This window comes from Mustela erminea, chromosome 2, assembly GCF_009829155.1.
Source record: "Mustela erminea isolate mMusErm1 chromosome 2, mMusErm1.Pri, whole genome shotgun sequence".
In the NCBI taxonomy this organism is placed as follows: Eukaryota; Metazoa; Chordata; class Mammalia; order Carnivora; family Mustelidae; genus Mustela; species Mustela erminea.
In genome coordinates, this window is record NC_045615.1 from 54,117,139 (window position 1) to 54,131,780 (window position 14,642).

Here is a 14,642-nt window from a genome sequence, read left to right on the forward strand (position 1 = left end):
TTTCTGTCACTCTACCCAGAATGCCTTTCTCCTCCTTTTCTGTTGAGAGAATTTTACCCATTCTTCAATATTCACCTCAGGAGGCACTTTCATTCTTAAGCCCTTTTTGTCTGTTTTCCTTTTATGTGCAGCTGAAGCAATCTTATCAAACCATCTGTCATACTGTACTGTAATGATTTGTGTAATTTGTACCTGGGAGTTCACGACAGCATGATTGCTTATATGTATGTGATATCTCCAATACGATACATTTTGAACATCTCTGAATATATATGTTTAGTTTTGTATCTAGTTTTGTATCTAGCACAGTATCCTAGCAGAGATGTTCAAAATGTTATTTATTGTTTATCCAATGAATATTTGCTGAGTATCTACTACATGACCTCACTAATCCTGGCACCTGTAATGCATCAATAAACCAAACAGACAAAGTCTGCCCTCCAAGTGATTCCCAAGACAGAAGGCAATATATAAACAATATAAATATACTGGGTAATTTCAATGTCCCTAGGGCTAGAAAATTTTTTAAAAAAATTGTTATACAGTGTTTTTGATCAGGTGTCAGAAAACATTTTTTGTGAAGGGTCATATACTAAATACTGTAGGTCTTGTATGTCAAGATTTCTAAATTGTAAGATAGACAATATGTAAATGAATAAGCATAGTTGTATTCCAATAAAACTTTGTCTACAAAAACAGGTGGTGGGCTGTATTTGGTCTGCAGGCTATATTTTGCTCACTCTTCTTTTGGTTGACAGGGAAGGCCTCTCTGTAGAGCTGACTGAGCACTAGGACATGAATATCTAGAAAAAACCAACCATAATGAGCCAGATATTCCAGGTACAGGGAAGAGCAATGACAAAAGTCATTGTTTGAGAAGCAGAAATAAAGCCTCCATGACTGAAGTGTGGTGAAAGAATGAATGAATGAGTATGAGAACAGAGGCATGAATGAGTGCCCAAACAGAAAATAAAACTACTGCTATGAAGCAGCAAGTTTATGTAAAGAGGCATTCTCTTAACTGAGATATGTAGCCACATTCAGAGAGAAGAAACAAAGACATGGGATGCATAAAACTCAGCAGGATCTACCTAAAATTAGTTTACTCACTGAGTACCCCCGAACAGCTATTATACACTGAGGATTATTGCAGGTACTAAAAATCAGACAAAATATTTAATAATTACGACTTTCAAAGTTTTAGACAATCACAATGTTGGATTCTATCGATGATTAGCAATGCATATATTTTGATTTCTAGAAGCTGAAATATGACTTCTAGGTACTGCAAAATACTGCCTGTCACAGAACTAAAAACATTACTATGATAAACAAGCAAATGAAAAACATGTGACCTGGGCAAGTGTGTGTGTGTGTATTTATGCTATCTATCTCTCTCTCTCTCAGTTTATATATACATAAAGACAGAGAGAGAGAGAGAATGAGAGAAAGTAGAAAGAGACATACCAATTAATTTCATTTTAGGAAAATATTTTGTAAGAAATTTCCTGAATATCACCAAATGAAATATGTTTAAAAATTATTGACATTTTTCTTAAAAAAAAAAATGGACCAGAAGTTGAGTTTAATTTTTCTTTCACATTCTAAAATTTTCATTTTTAAAATGAAGTGTGTGTAGATAATAACAACAAACAAAAAAAATCAACATTTTTATCCTACTTTTGGAAAACTGATGAGATGATCTAACACTTTTTAAATAAATGACTTTCCCCTCAAAGATATCTTTGTCTGGATACTATCTGATTAGCTCATGAAAATCAATCAAACACAGCTACACACAATCTGTGTAATTTTAATAAACTGAATTTCCAAAACATACAGTCCATAAGGCTTTTATTTTATTTTATTTTTTGTTATAGGAAAAAATATGGACTTCGGAGTTGCCAGACTTGGGTCTGTAGCCAGGTCCTCCCACTTGCTACGTTTGCAGCCTTGAGCAGGCTGGAAGCTCCCAGAAGCACGATGTTCACATGTACAGAGGGGAGGACCATCCCACCTAGCGTTGTAGGAGGATTTAATGAGATATGGAAGGGAAAGCACCTGGAATTAGGAGGCAAGCCATAAATTTAATTTAATTGCTTCTTCTCTAAGATTGAGTTTACCCCAAACAGAGCTGTATCTGCATAAATGTATTTGAAATGTTGATGATTCAGTGTTCCTTAATGTCTCTATTAAGAAGTACGTATCTTCATATTCATACTACTAATCAGGAAAAACAAAAACTGGGAGAATTCTTTTAATTTCCACTGCATGGGGCTATTGGTATTAGTTTACAAGTCTTCATTCATACAACTCTCCCAGTGAGGAAAGTTTCCTCTTATTTACAGCTTCAGTCCCTTCTAGTGTATGTACCAGAAGAGAGGTCATATTTCTAGCCTTCCTATAGGAGAATTGGTTCCCAAATCTTCTAGGAGGATAAAATGTTTAGAAATCCCTCCAACAGTTAGGTCTTTCAGTTCTATTGATGCTTTCAGTCTGGCAGAGAGTTCTCAAAACACTAACATGATTTTATTAATGAAGATGAGTGATTCCCAATTTGATTATAAGTTTCAGGACTGGGGCAGAGTGACCCCATATTGTGTGTTCCCTGGAAAGATATATAAAACTGCCATCTCTTCCTGTGTGTGGTGTGATTTAAGAATCAACTGTTTTTTTATGGCTCCTAGATGCATGGTTTTATAGCTTTACTGTTACTGATATTTTATAAAATTCAGAACTATTGGCTATATAAGTGCTGTCAGGGAAAAAAAAAAAAGGTTTTGCAGCAAAACATGGAGATCATTTGTCAACGGCTCAGGCTTGCAAAACCTTTTCTGAACAGGCATTTCAGTATTCAACAACCTCATGTTTCAACTCTCTCCCCTAAAAACTTTATTCTTCAGTTTAAATTTAATTTTTGATTTATATCATCAGCAAAGGCAGAGAAAAGTGGATTACATTCCCAATGGATTATCCATTCGTAGCTCATAATTAAATATGGGATAAATTCTAATCTCCAGTTTAATCTTTACTTCCCACACTCATTTTCTCACCTTCATTCACTCCCCTTCCCTCTTTCTAATTAAGCATCATAAAAGCTAAGCTACCTAACTAAAACAGAACCCCAAACTTCTAATGTTAAGAGTAAACACAAAATTATTTTGTGTTTATAAATCTAAATAAATAAATAAATAAAAATAAAAATAAATAAATAATAATAATAAATAAAATAAAAAGAAATTTTGTGTATACACAAAATAATTATTTTTCAAACATTATTTATCTTTAAGTAATTTGTTTCATGGTTTGCTACTAAAATTATGCAAAGCCTAACTATGTTCATGTTTTACTTTAAAAAGTAAAACACAAATATTTGGACAAAATGATGAAATAAAAATAAATCAACAACCATGCCCTCTTCCTTGTTGCCTCATCCATTCCAGCTCTCAGGCACAAAGAATATGTCCCAGGACAATGTATTTATCAGGGGCTCTTTCGGAATTCCTGGCGCTTAGTAGTATTAGCAATCATAACTATTTCCAAATATAGTAAATGTTTGCTTTCAGTCATTTTTACATTTTGTTTAAGCAAATCAGTGCCACAGTAAGAAAAAATAATTTACAATCTAAATTCCATTCTGAGCACTGGGTATTAATGAATCCTTGAACACTACAACAGAACTTTGCTGGATAACCGAACATAGTAAAAAATAATTCCATTCTTATTTTCTGACCAACTGTCTTTAAAACAACAATGGAGACAAAATATTTGAAACCACAATAATATAGACCTTATAACAACGATGGTGTTTAGATGATAAAAGTACATAGTTGAATATTATTAAACATTAGGGACATGAACCATATTTGCTAGAATACATAGACTTTACACAAAAAGCTTTATGGAAAAGCATACCTACACTATGCTCTGACTACCTTCAGGAAGACCCATGTGTTGGTTTCATATGTCTCATCTTCCTATTGCCAGAATCAACACAAGAGTAGAGGCATTACTTATATTAGGAAATAATTTGGCTAAACTCCATCTCTATAAAACCAGGCTATGTATGGGCCACAGATGACAATGTAACAGTAGCAAAATAAATTTTTTTAATAGTCAGAAAGCTCCCAAAGTTAAGGTACATGGAGACACATAAGCAGAAATTATAACAAATTATAAATCTGTTGGTGATTCATGTATTGTTAGAACACCTTCAACATAATCCTACAGGCTGAGTTTTGTGATTTTTTTCAGTGTTATCTTTTCTATCAATAAAGCTGAATCCTTTTTGAGAATTTTAAATACTTCTACTTAAGAACATGTTTCTTTTTGTCGTTCAGGGTAAATGACATACCTGGATTTACTGATACGACAACAAAACTTAAAAAAAAAAAAGGAAGGAGGATCAGTTAAATTCTTCACAGAGATCTTTTTAGAGATAGTTGGTCATAAAATTGCTAACAATGAGTGGCGCTCAGCTTCCCTTGAAGAAGCTACTGGTGCCCTTTGCCCTTTAGATACACGAACTTGTTAACAATGTGATTGGTTAAGGAATTGTTTAATCATATATGTCAATAATACAGAACAAAGCACCTTGCAGTTTTCTTTCCTATTCTACTCCCCTGTGAAAGACAGATGTGTTGTGTCTAATTATTCACTGATTGGTATCGGGAGAAACATTAACATAATTGGCACATTTGTTCTAATTAACAGAGAGAAACTGCCACATGCCACCCAACATGAAAAGTGAGTCCAGCAACCATTAGCTAGAAAAACCCACATCTATCAGAAAAGGTTATTCTGTTGAACTCAAACTGGAGCCCCTCGGGTCAGAACACCAAAAATGAGAATGTCACAACAGAGCTGAGAAGAGTGTGTACCCCTAAGAGAGTGGGGATTCAGCCCAGCGTCGTCGGATGCAGGTACATTAATCAAACAAATGGGAAAAGCAATTATGGGGTGATTATCAAATGCACACTGAGCCAAGCCAAGCTTCTAGAAGGAGCATTCGTTAGATGCTGGGAGTTTGCCAAGTTTACGGACCAGTTTGGAAGTGACAGGTTTGAAGGTTTTTCTGTATTTGTTTTAACACTGCCCTTTAGACCAGCGGTTCTCAAACTTTGTTGGATTTAAGAATCACGGCACATCCCGCCAATTCCCAGGCGATCCCAATAGTATCCTCGTTGGAGAAGCAGTACTGCGTGCAGACTAGTTCTCACGTTCTTGCTAAAAATACAGATTTGGGGTGGGTGGAGGGATGGGGCCTGAGATTCTGCCTTTCTACGCAGTTCCCAGGTCATGTCTATACAGACAATCTACACATCACACTTTGCCTAGTAAGGCCTTGGCAATTCTAAAAGATGTCCATAGCTAATAGCCTTCTGGAGACTTTTACTACATAGGGTTTGGCTCCAATTGCTCCAGAGTTTAAAATCCCAGAATTATTTTCTTTTGATTTCTCACAGTGGCAACAGTTTCTCTCCATCTTGCAGGACTAAGAAAGTCTTCACGATAGGAGGCAAACAAATGTTCTATACCCATAAGTTGTGGCTAAAAAAGTGCCTTAAAAACAAGAAGCAAAAGGCCACTAAAAAAAGTGTGCACAATGACACGAGCTTTCTACCTCTACCTCCCACCACCTGCATAGCTATTGTAGAGATACTGTTCCAGGTGTTCTCTGCTGTCCAGAATAGAGGCTACTTTGTTTATGTACCCATTTGCTTATCAGATTTGCAATAAAATAAGACGCTTATTCACTTCTGTGTTGACTACTCTCCAAAATACTCTGTACGTTTCAATGGGTTTATGAGTGTGTTTTTATGCTTTTTAAAAAAAAAAGTGTTGGTCTTCAAGTATGTTGAAATTGTATCTTTAGACAATTGTAAAAAAAAAAAAAAAGCTAAGAATTAAAAAAAGCAAGTGGAAAATGTAATGACATTTTGCTCAGTTGTAACTCCTGCAAAGAGAAGGAATTTGCTAAGAAAGGAATTTGTTTTCCTATTGAGGAAACACTCCCTTAATTGCACATATGTCTGGCTCCTTGCTTTTGAGAGCTGAATGTACACACACCATACTGCGGAGGCAAACTTGTCTTGAAATCTGAAAACTTTCATTCCTAAAGCCTAAGTTCAACTATGAGAAGATAAAAGCACATTGACCTAACGAACTATTGAATTAACTAATAGTGACAGCCACCAAAAATGCCCAAGGTAGAATGACTCTATTAAGTAATCTCTTCCATGGGAGCCAAATGGCACTGAAATGTTCTTAAAATGCTAATTTTTTTAGGGCAAAGCAAACATAAATTGACGAGTCAAGTCCATTGTTAGTTCCTAAACAGTCTTCACTACAAATTTGCTTTTCAGCAAAAGGAACTCCTAGCATTTCTTCTTATTTACCAAGTAAAAGTGGGACTCTTACCAAATCTGGTCATCTTTAGAAAATACTGGCTTTCTGCTCTCTAGCACTGCCATTTCTTAATCCCCAGTGAGTTTATAGTAAGTAGTGCCTCTAGGCAAATGGGGGGAATCACTGAAAGAAATTCCAAAGCAAGAGAACTTATTGAAGAAACATATACTTTTCTCAAGAAATAAAGGTCATGGAAATAAAAGACCATCTCGCCCTGTGATTAAAGACACAGTCTAGGTCACTGCCTGGTGCTAAAGTGCCACTGAGAGAGAGATTATATTTGAAAACAGCTGAGGTCTGTTGATCACTGATTTTAGGTCATCTAAGAAAAGCTCTCTCTAGTGGATGTGCTACACTTTAGCATGGAAAATTTTCCTTTCCCCTGGAAGACCAAATAGTTTCTAGGTTTTATTCATTGAATAAAATAAAATCTAAAAGTCATGTTCAGAATTTTTTATCCCCACAGAAATTAAGGTATTTCTTTTCTCCATCTCTCTCCATCTCTTTTCCTTTTACACTGAGACAAGCAACCATTTTCTCTCGCTTGTGTTAGGGCAAGGTCCCCTAGATGGATCCCTGCTTTCATCCTCACCCTACAGAAATGAATTTTCCACACAGCAGAAAGAATGATTTTTGAAAAACAAATATATCCCAACATGACAATTCTGTACTTAAAATCTCCAGGGGCTCTTCCTGCATTCGCAGATATATCCAAGGTACTTACCATGTCTGTTAGTCTACAAACTTGTCCTCTTCCCTCTGACTAAAGGACTTCCTGCCCTCCTCATGGCTTCACTGTGTGTCTGGGCCACTGGCCTCTTTGTAAATCATACAGCCACATCCACTCCTTCTGAGGGTGTTTTGCTCCCCCTGCCTGGAATGTCCTGACCCAAATCTTTTCATGACTGGCTCTCTCCTGTCACTCAGACCTCATGTCGGATAGTGCCTCTACGGATAGATTCTCCTTGACTTTAAAGTGACTTCCCATCCCCAACAACCATCAACCTCTCAAAATGACCTTGTCTTATTTCTTTCACTGGCAATTATAGGACGGCATCTTGGCCATTTATTTCTATTCCTGTTTAGTCCTTTTTTTCTCTCTTTTAACCCATTAGGGACTTTGGCTGACTTGTGACTCCTGGATACTAGAAAATTATGCAGCACACAGTGAGTAGACAATAAATATTTCTTGAATCAAGGAAATAATAATTAAAAAAATAAAAAGTGCATGTTGTACTATAGTTCAAAGGAACCACTACGTATGTGCCCAAGTGAAGCCACAAATGTGTTGTAAGTCCAGAAAAGGTTTATAATTTCTTACTGTTTTTTGAAAAACTGATGTTGGCATCATTTAACTTTATTATTCTTTTTAACTTGGTTTACACGATTATTTGGCTTTCTGGTGATCTCTGTGTATAACTACTAGAGGCAGATACTGGAAGTAAAGCATATGGGGTAACCATGATAAAGAGGTGATGCTGACAACTGTTGACTGCACCAATGCAAAGCTTGCAAGCTGACTGCTAATCATTAGGGAACCTAATGCTTGTGCAGAACTGTTTGCAAGGCTCTCAATCAGCTCGTAAGAAAAAACCCTTCTTGTTGCTATGCCCATGCTAGGAGAAAACTCCAGCAGATTCTACTGATCACTGAAAGTAGTATCTCCCCCCAGAATTGTATTCAAGCTCTTCTTTTCTCTCCAAAGCTCTTTCGCCTGCAAAGAATAGAAAGCACAGCTCGGAAGACAATGCATCTGCATGGAAATGCATCAACATGAATTTCCAATTATGAGAGAATGGCAGTGAAACACGCACACCTCTCATGAAACAAAATGTTCAGCGGCCATATTAGTAATCAATTAGACGGAGTGCCACCTGATGATGCTGCACATTTGGCAGAGCCTCCAGCTGCCAGCAGCTTTTTGCCCTGGCGGTATTAGCTTTTAAAAAAATCTGTTCCCTCCTTATCAAGACCAAACTCAGCAAAATAATCTATTCTTTTGCACTTCAACCCCTATTTTTCCACTTGCTAATTAGAGATGCAAATGTTGATAAATAAAATGATGGTTTCTAAGCACAAGTGGGTCAATAAGTTGAACATTGTGCCCTGTTCCTCCAATTAAACTCCTATGAGAAATAGCTCAATTATAATTAGAGAAGCAATTATCCCCTTGTTAGAGGTGATACAAATCACAGGTTTTAGTGAGAAATTCAGTTTTGCTCCTTCTGCCATGCCAACAAATCTTGTATCCATTGATGTTTTGATCCCAGTACTTTCCAAAAGACAGAATCTCTCTCATGAAATAAAGTATCTCTGAGTATAATTCTGCCTCATCATGTGACGGCAACATTTTCTAGGTATAAACTAAGATGATCAAAGAGGGATTCATTTCACGGAGTGCTGCTATTATGCCACTGGAGCGACCCCGCACCCATTCATGACTGCATTAGTTTTCTGGCTTTTTTAGGGAGATGGGGAGGCTCGTCTATTGAAATGCAAGAAAAACATTATAGTTTTGGCTTGGTCTTAGCGAAAAACAAAATAGTGGGCAATACCATTTTAAAGTGTTTCTTGGAGTTGGTTTTCTTTCTCTCATTTAGTCTACTCTTAATTTTAATATGAGTATTACTAATCTGCCCTATATTCCTTGAACTAAAGTAACTCCCATGAGCTCCCTCCCCCACCCTTGTGATCCTAGTAGATTGGAAATTAGTTCTTATGCTTCAGACTGATGGATCACCTAACCTTACACTGAGTTCTGTCAATCGGGTTGTATCTTCAGGGGTAACAAACACACCCATTTGGAATCAAAGTTTTATCTCCATTTCTTAAACTGTAGTCATAGCCAACAGGGACTCTTTTCTTGTTTAATTAAATACAGTCAGAGAATCTACTAAGTAGATTCAGTCTGCTGGTATTAGAGATAAAACATGAGGAACCCCCTTTTTGCTCCTTATTTCTTTACAGTTTAGGCAGGCACAGAAGTCAACAGATATGTTTCAACAAAGGTAGTGGCTGTGGCTATATAAAATCCTTGTATATAGGGGCCAGCCCCATTGGGTCATCCATAGCAGGTGTTAAATTCTGAACTAATTCTGTATGTGCTTCAAAGTAACTGAATGCTTCCCCTCTCCTTCCCAATACTGGAGGGCTCCCTGGGCCACCCTCTGATTCAGCAGCTAAAGGGTTTATACCTGGAACAGCACAAGGCCTTCAGACTCTGCCCCCGTGCTAAGGAATTTGTATAGTTGTCAAATACCTTAAATAAATAAAGTTGATAGAAAGAAAGAAAGGGCTTGGCAAGAAGATCAGAGAGGGGGAACATCAAGCCTAGAATGCTGAAACCCATGTACTTTATCCTGGAGTGCCCACAGCGTAATATTTTTTTCCTCCCCAATAAATATGAAGGTGAGTTCTTAGTCAAAAGAGTCATTACCTGTAGAGATGGGAATACAAGAAATCTGGATTGGTCTTTCCCTCCTCTGAAATTTTGTCACTCTCTTTCCTTTGGCCCTGAAAAGGAGAACTACCAACAGTAGCCTCAGCCCAAATTGCCTCTTTGAAATAAAATACGTGGGCTCTTGGGACTGTGATGACTAAGTGGACAATAGTAACTTTAAAAATCAGAAAAAGGACAGCAGCATGTCAGGACTTGTAGTGATTTACATGAACAAGGCATCTGTAAGATGGATATTTACATACAGGGCACCTGGGTGGCTCAGTTGGTTGAGCAACCAAAACTCTTGATTTTAGGTCAGGTCATGAACTCAGGGTCCTGGGATTGAGCCCCACATGGGTCTCCACGCTCTGTGGGGAGTCTGCTTGAGAGTCTTTCTCTCTCTCTGCCCCCCCAACTCTCAAATAAATAAATAAATTTTTTCTTAAAAAGTAGATATTTATATAAATGAGGGCCTTTCCTGATTTAAAGCTTATAATGCTATCTTCATTGTAGCTTTTATGGACTCTATCCAAAGCCCTGGCTAGAAAATACAGGAGGGCATGTTGGTGGTGGTTCTTCACAGGACAGAAGCTTCCTCTCTGCATGCCCACACAGCACCAGCACAGGTACAATGGGCTCAGGGACTATTCAGAATTCAAGAGATTGAATTCAGTCTTCTGTGAATCAATGGGTGATAATATAATAATAATACAAAGAGTGGCTGATGTTTCTTGAACTTTCAACATGTTCTAAGTGATTCACATGTACCATCTCATTTAAATTCCCAAAGTACACTCTTAATAGATACTATTATTATTATTATTATTATTATCTCTATTTTATATTTCAGAAAACATATGTACAGAGGACTGAAATACTCTTGCCCAAAGTCAAAAAGTTAAAAATTGTGATGCATGTGTTCACACCTAGAGTTCTGTAAGGAAATTAGCTCAACATTCTATGGTGGTGACTGAAGGCAAAACAGGGGGAAATGTTAAATGTTATTTATGACCTCAGAAATGCCTCTGCCACTATTTATATCAAAGGTGATATCACTGTAATTGAAGATTAGTGGAGTTCTTTAGAAATTTATTGACTTGTATGGGAAGGAAGAAAATAATTACCGCCTCGTGTTCTGCAAATAATGTACCTGACTACTTCTTCAATGGAGCTAGACACATACTTACAAAACAAAGATCAACTGAGTTGGTCAGCCATGTATTCATTGGAAATTTACCACTGGAGATTTTCAGAACCATTTGCCTTGGATGCAAAGGAAGCACGGATTCTTGCCAGTATGGCTGATACCTTAAGCACTGATTTTATTTATGGGAAAGCTCAAGAATTGATCTGTAAGCTCAATATTTCATTCTATGCAATTTTTATGCTCTAGAGTCTTCAAAAAATGTAAATATTAATTAATGAATGCATTCATCATAAAATTAAAATAATCTTACAATCTTTTAATTCACCAGGTTAACATTTCATTCCTTTCTTTTTTCTTGATCTTACCCCTCTTAAGCAACTGACCATGTAATGTGTCCCATTAAGGTATTTATTAGCTTTCTGATCTTAGTGATTCTAAGGGTGTTGGATAGAATCTACCTAGGAGTTTATTAGCCTGCTCTTGAGCATGGTTGTTTGATGTCTCTTCTGACTCAAAAAAAAAAAAAAAAAAAGCCACATTAAATATAGTTCTTTGAATGTCAAATGGGTATATGATTTTGAGCTTGCCAAGTGTTAATTGGTCTCTTCCCCACTGATGATACAAATAAAATTCACAGCCAATTAGTTCTCAGTCATGAATCTTTACTCCTTGACAAAGTGAACCACTTTCTTGGAGAGGCTAAAAAAATGAAAAAATTACTAGGATCTTGTCATTGAAAGTCTTTGCAGGGATCAGCAATCTGTAAAAAATTTTGGGTAAAAATGAGGTTATGGATACCCACCCTACTCAGAATATATTTTGGTCTTTAAAGAAGTTTAATGAAGGTTTGTTTTAGAATTTTAAAAAATACAATTAGGGAGACAGGTGCACTATTTTAATAAGTGAAAAGAAATACTGAATAGAGAAGAGTTGCCTCTTTCATCACACTAAATCATATTATATATCAGTGTTAGAAAATAAAGTCTTGATGTGGTTGGATAAAACAGCTATGATCATGCAAAGTTTCTAATGCACTGCTAGAAAGTACCATGGGATGCCACTTAGCAGGCAAAAAACAGTTCTCCTCTTTCAGAGTAAAACAAAAAGTTTCATGAAGAGTGCTACTTTGAGTCTTTGCATTGGCAATGGAGAGATATAAACGCCTGTGAGAGAAAAAAAAAAAAACGCAGTTGTTTTCCAAGCACCTTGCCTAAATTTCTAGTTCATATTATTAATAATAATTTGGAAAGAGCAATTAATCTTCTTGTTGTGAGACCAGTTCCTTGAGCTGACTCCCACCATTGCTTCAACCTTCAAAAGACTGAAAAACTATGAGAAATCTGATAGTAAGTGTGCAACTATGAAACATTTTTTGTACAATGATGTGTCAATAATATCTGTTTGGAATTTCATAGATAGGAAGGATTCAGGGCTTATTTTTACAAAAAAAAAAAAAAAATTAAGCGGGCCCATATGCAGGCCCAAATTGCAGCAACTGAAAAATGCCTCTTTCCATACATTTAATAAAGAGTAAAAATTCCAAAGGACTAAATATAGTTTTTAGGTTACAAGGACCAATAAGTTGGCAGTAATAGATGTCACTTGTCAAATTGAAGTGTTTCTGGGTCCACAAAATACCAGATTAGCTAGGACAACAGTATTTGATGCCTATGAGGAAGTCTCCTAATAATCATAAAAGGTAACATTTTTGAGAGTTTAGAGTTATTTGTTAACAAATGAAAGACATGGTATTAGATGATTTTCCTCAGTAAATATGCTTTATGATAGGAAATGGCTCAAGGAGGGCATGGTACTCTCTTGTGGCCATCTAGGTCAATCCCCCATAGACAGACATTTCCAAAGGACACTGTATGGTTTGGTGCTAATGAAAAACATGGTATGTATCTGATTTGTCATGCTTCATTAACAATCAATAGGCTTTGTTTTAGCAAAAACAAAAAATGAAAATGAGGAGCCTGATGGAAAGCTCATGGTAAGAAACACTTGTTATTTCTCAAGCATGTTTTTATTCATGGTGTGTAGATATGGCCTTTAGATTACATCATGGAAAAAGAAATGTATATGTGGGGTGCACAGGCTCACAGACACACACAGACACACACACACACACCCTTTTTACATTTTTTGCATATCATCAAGGACAATAATAAAATTGATAGTACATCATTATCTTATCACTTTGCTATATGATAAATGCCAGATAAAATAAAGCAATGTTTCTGATTTCTTGAAAGAGAATGACAAAATTAAACCAAGCTGCCTGTGGCTTTGTCCAGTGGGGCATTCTAATTGACTCCCAAGTCATTAATCAGTTCCCAATCAATCTATTTTGCCAGCAGCAGGCAGTTAGGACTCCATTACCAACCATTCATCATGCCATACCCTAATTCACTGCACCATTAGCCATGGATTAGGCCTCTGTTAGAATAACTTAGTGCCAATAGCTAAATGCAAAGAATTTTTGTTACTCACCTCAGCCACTGGGATCCCTTCAGGTGGTCGACACTGGAGCAACACTTCCTGTTCCAAAGATACTTCCTTTCCCAGGGGTTCCTGCTCAAATGTCTTCCGTAGATCTGGAAAGCACAGGTAACAAAATACATGAGAAAACTAATAATTAACATTTAGTCATTTATGGAAAATGCTTTAAAAATATCCCAGCTTAGTATCTTATGTATCTTTTTATTTTTTTTAATCACACATTGTTAGTATTGTACCATAATCTGGGTTATTATAACATGTGTGGTGGAAAACATGAAATTCAGAGGTTATTAACTGCTTCTGCTAGAGTGGGTAAAAGAATGCTGGATTCCTGAAAGAATGTATGTAACTTCTTCCGGTGTCTCAAACAGGAAGCAAGAAAAAGGGGAAGTATGGGTATAAATCTAAAAATATCTCAGTATGTAATTATGTAGTCATTCTTTAATTAAAAGATCAAATGGTCATTTTTGCCCAAATATACCAACGGCCTAACTACATATTTATATAATTATAGTTGCTAAGGTAGTTATAGGCAGTAGACTTTTAAAAATTGTTATAGGTGGCTACAAACATATCAGAAATCAGTTTGTAATTCTAAACACCAAAGTTAAAACATAAATGATTCAGCCATAGAGCTTTGAAACAACATTAATTTTTTAAAAAATACCAAATATTTTATTTCATATATGTATAGTTTCAGCTCCTACCAATGAAAAATTATTGAAATTTTACCCAGTTGAATTTGATTATAAATTAATGCTTCTAACCTTTCATTCCATGGCCCTGATAAAGGCATAAGAATCTAAAAGTACCATTTTCGCTTATTGAACTATGGGTGGAAACCCAAGACTCTGGAGGTCATATTCCTAATGTCTTTCAAGGAGCTATCAAAAAGCACCATCTGGAAGAATGGACAGAGAGAAAAATCTATTGTTACATACTTGTCATTTATTAAATTTCTTGGCATAAGAAAACTTTCAAGAGCTTATGGGTTGTGAGAAAATTATGGATCTGTGTGATCCGAGGTAAGACAAGAGACTCTAAATGGTGATGGAATTTCTGGCAGAAGGCTACTTCTAATTTGATTATTGAAAAATTGAGTATATTGCAGAAATAAACACTTAAATAAATAAATCCACATAATTA

General features: G+C 36.2%; 1 protein-coding gene across 2 annotated transcripts in view; it reads right to left on the reverse strand.

Moving 5' to 3' along the window:
* UNC5C (unc-5 netrin receptor C) overlaps positions 1-14,642 on the reverse strand; it is a 352,673-nt gene that overhangs the window by 84,690 nt on the left and 253,341 nt on the right. For both annotated transcript variants that reach the window (XM_032332945.1, XM_032332944.1), the window contains exon 4: positions 13,488-13,591. In XM_032332945.1, coding sequence (XP_032188836.1) covers positions 13,488-13,591 — 104 coding nt within the window. The remainder of the gene's footprint in view (positions 1-13,487; positions 13,592-14,642) is intronic.